The sequence below is a fragment of the Lactuca virosa genome, chromosome 9, assembly GCF_052849685.1.
Source record: "Lactuca virosa cultivar CGN04683 chromosome 9, Lactuca_virosa_CGN04683_v6, whole genome shotgun sequence".
NCBI classification, from domain to species: domain Eukaryota; kingdom Viridiplantae; phylum Streptophyta; class Magnoliopsida; order Asterales; family Asteraceae; genus Lactuca; species Lactuca virosa.
This window is the reverse complement of record NC_136434.1, coordinates 138,466,125-138,469,791: the sequence shown is the minus strand read 5'-3', so window position 1 is coordinate 138,469,791 and position 3,667 is coordinate 138,466,125. Positions and strand designations below refer to the sequence as shown.

The 3,667-nt window shown below is 37.5% G+C and overlaps 1 protein-coding gene across 1 annotated transcript; it reads right to left on the bottom strand.

The window, feature by feature from the left end:
* Positions 1-2,385: 2,385 nt before the first annotated feature.
* Positions 2,386-3,279, bottom strand: LOC145139846 (uncharacterized). Its single transcript, XM_079073532.1, has one exon. The coding sequence runs from the start codon at positions 3,277-3,279 to the stop codon at positions 2,386-2,388; it is 894 nt and encodes a 297-aa protein (XP_078929658.1).
* Between the last annotated feature and the right edge of the window lie 388 nt (positions 3,280-3,667).

Below are 3,667 nucleotides of genomic sequence, written 5' to 3'. Positions count from 1 at the left end.
GAGCTTGTTCAAGCAGATCGGATATGTATTTCAACTGAGACAAAATATAACCCTTTAGAGATTGCTTAACCTCAATAGCCAAAGATAATGCAATATTCTTAAGTCTTTCATTAAAACAATGAGTTAAATCACGATTTATAGACTCAATACCATCATAGCATCTGCATATTGAGATAAGAGAATACGCCCTACACTTGTGCATCTAACAAACAATTTCGAATCATGATTACTAGCAATGAAACCAAGAGAAGTAATAATTATAGACAACTTCTCAAACTAATCTGAAGAATCTTGTTTGAAACCATGTAGAGCTTTTCGATGTTGACAAACTTCACCCAGCTGGTGATCAATACGTAGGGGAGGAGTCACGTAGACCTCCTCATGATGATCACCATTCAAGAACGCATTCTTGACATCCATTTAGAAAATCTTCCACTGAAGAATGGATGAAACTATTATTATAGTACAAATTATGTTCATCTTTGCAACTGGGAAAAAACTATCCCCATAATACATACCAGACTTTTATGAGTATCATTTTGCAACAAGTTTGGCCTTGTACCATTTAACTAACCTATCAAACTTGGTTTTAATCTTGTATACCCAACGAAAACCAATCATATGCTCTCCGGGGTGTGAGTGGAACAAGATCCCATATATGAGTCTGGTGAAGAGTCGTAAACTCATCGGTCATACCATTCTACAAAAGATGATTAGAAACATCCTCTCAATAGGATCCATGTTCAGATAAATTACATATATTGGCAATAAATGAAGCAAACTAGTTGAATCATTTGAATAAACAAAATTTTGGAGTTTGGTTGACTTACGAGTATGAAGGGACTTACAAAGAGGTAGAAGATATGTAGTCTCAATAAGTTGAGGAGCAGTTTTAGGATTAAGTGGAACATGAGTAGTATCTAATGTCATGAACTGGGTCATTAAATTTTGTAATGTCCCAATTTTCACAATAATTTTTTTCATTTTTAAAACAAGATAAATACCTATTTTCATTAAGTGATAATAAAAATAAAACCATCATTCATCAACCGAATTTCAAAATCAGATTGTTAATAGGAAAAAAAAATGGGGAATCTCAAAACATAATCTGATGACGTACGTGTACAGTCGCATCTTCGCCTTCCCACGATCCTCAGAAGTACCTAATACGTTTTATTCCACAACTGTAAGCACAAAGCTTAGTGAATTCCCCAAAATACCACATATAACATCATACATACAATGCATACAAATAATGGCCAACACCACAACGCTGGTCCGCCCCTTTTGGCCTTTAGCACAAAGTTGGTCCGCCCCAGCCTCATCACATAACCGATCCCCCCTCCCCTTTGGCCTTCAGCATAAAGTTGGCCCGCCCCAGCCTTCAGCACGAGCTGGTCCACCCCGAGTGTATTGGCCTACATCACATAGTTGGACTGCCCTCAACTCATCATAATATATGTCAACATATATAATAGACAGGCAAACAAATAATCCACATTAATAGGCAACTGACAAAACTAGTCTGCTTGCCTAACAACATACTACTATGTAACCACTTCCTAACATACGGAGGAAACATACTGTAATATATAGTATAGTGAGAATACTCACCTCGCAGATAAACTAGAAATCACAACTACACGTGAATAATGTAAAGGTCGGTCTCACGTACCACATATACATTAAGTAAAAGTCAAACCTCACCCTAACACCCAAAACCCTAAAGTTTGGTCCAAGGTCCAACATAGTGAAAAGTCAACTTTTGGTCACACGGGCGCCCCACGCCCTTCCTTGGGCACCCAACACCCACTACAGGAAAAATTAGTCAATTTCCAAGCTAAGCGGGCGCGTTTCAGAATAAATAAAAAAGCGCCTCAGCGCCCTAAAATGATACACTACGTCCAAACCCATTTCATACGGATTTTTTTGACTTATTTCATTAAGTCGAGGCTCCAATTTATCATATATGATTCTCAATAGCTTCTTAATGGATAAAGTTTCCAACTTTATCCATTAGGATGGTCCAAACAACCAAGATCTAGACTTTATGCTTCTAAATGACTTAAATGGACCATCACAGTAGTATGGCTTAATGGGAATGCAAAAGATCCCAACTTTCCAAGTATAAAATGTCCAGACATATAAAAGTGATGAAAAGCAGCTGGGGTTCTCTCAACTCCAAGGACAAAATAAAAATGGACCAAAAGGTGACAAATACAACAAATAACTAAATCCAATAAACCAAAGAGCAAGGTATGAACTTTACTTTTTTTTTTTGAAACAGTAAATACGATATATAATAACCAAAGCAAAGGACTACGCTTAGCAAGAAGCTACAGCACAGAAGTAGTACAAGGAGCAAAAAAGGAAATTGCAAACTATTTACAAGACAACATTAGTAAGATGAAGAAATGGAGAGCAACACCAATCAACCCAACTTCCACATCCATTACTACTCCTATGGTTGCACCAAAGAAACGATAGCGAGATGATATTATTGACAAATTTTGTGTAGGAAGTTCTCAAATCCTTGAAAATTCTATCATTCCTTGCCTTCCATATGTTCCATAATAGACAGTATAATATGGTGTTGGTGACTGTTCTTTTCCTTGGATAATTACCCCATGAAGCTGTGAAATTTATGAACTCATTCACCTTGGAGAATTGTTGAGTTGTTATCCCACACCATTTAAACACCCATTCAGAAACACCCCTGGCAAACTCACAATTTACAAGAAGATGATCAACAGATTCAGGTTCTTTGTCGTATAAGTGGCATATCTGATTGGGGACCTTTACTCCTCTTTCTGATAGCTCGATAGCCACAGGGATTCTTGACAAAGCTGCCCACCACACAAAGCAACAGACTTTTAATGGGACTGTTTTGGGCCAGAAAACAACAGGACCTTTATATTGTATAAGTTTTGAGTCAAGAATTCTCCTCATTGTGTTAACAGTGAAGCAGCCATCCGGGTTCGGCATGAATCGGAAACCAAATGATGATTGAGAAAGTACCTCTATCGATCCAATGGTTGTGTAAAGATGCAATAATTCATTTAGTGAAATGATATCATTTGGTTCCTGCTTCCACTTCCAAATAAGGCCAGAAGCAGAGAGACGATCCTTTAAATTGCAACATTTGACCCTTTCCTTGTCGTATAAATTTGGGAAGAGGACCTGAAAAGGAAGGTTTCCACACCACGTATCCTTCCAAAATAGGATTTTCGTCCCACATCCAGGAACGAGCTTAAACATCTTATTTCTATCCAGGTTCATCTTGTCAATGGAACAAATCGCCTTATAGATGTTACATCATACACCATTGAAAGTTTTTCTTGCAATGTATGAGGCGGGTTTTTTTTCTTAATTTATGAATACTTACAATTGCTTCCCTTCATAGACAGTCACCCACATTTAATAACCTCCGCCACCATTTGGTAAGTAGAGATATATTTTGAGCTTTTAAAGTTCCAACTCCTAAGCCTCCATCCTTTTTTGCTGCTACTACTTTAGACCAGTCCACCCAATGTATCTTTGACTTGGCACCATCTCCTCTCCATATGAATTTACGTCTTATCTTTTCTAGGAGATCGATAATTCCCTGTGGTGCTTTAGATAATGACATATAATAAGTTGGAAGGCTATTTAGAACAGACTTTATCAG

Coding starts and splice junctions, on each gene's coding strand:
- LOC145139846 (XM_079073532.1), bottom strand. CDS start 3,279: ATGAACCTGGATAGAAATAAGATGTTTAAGCTCGTTCCTGGATGTGGG.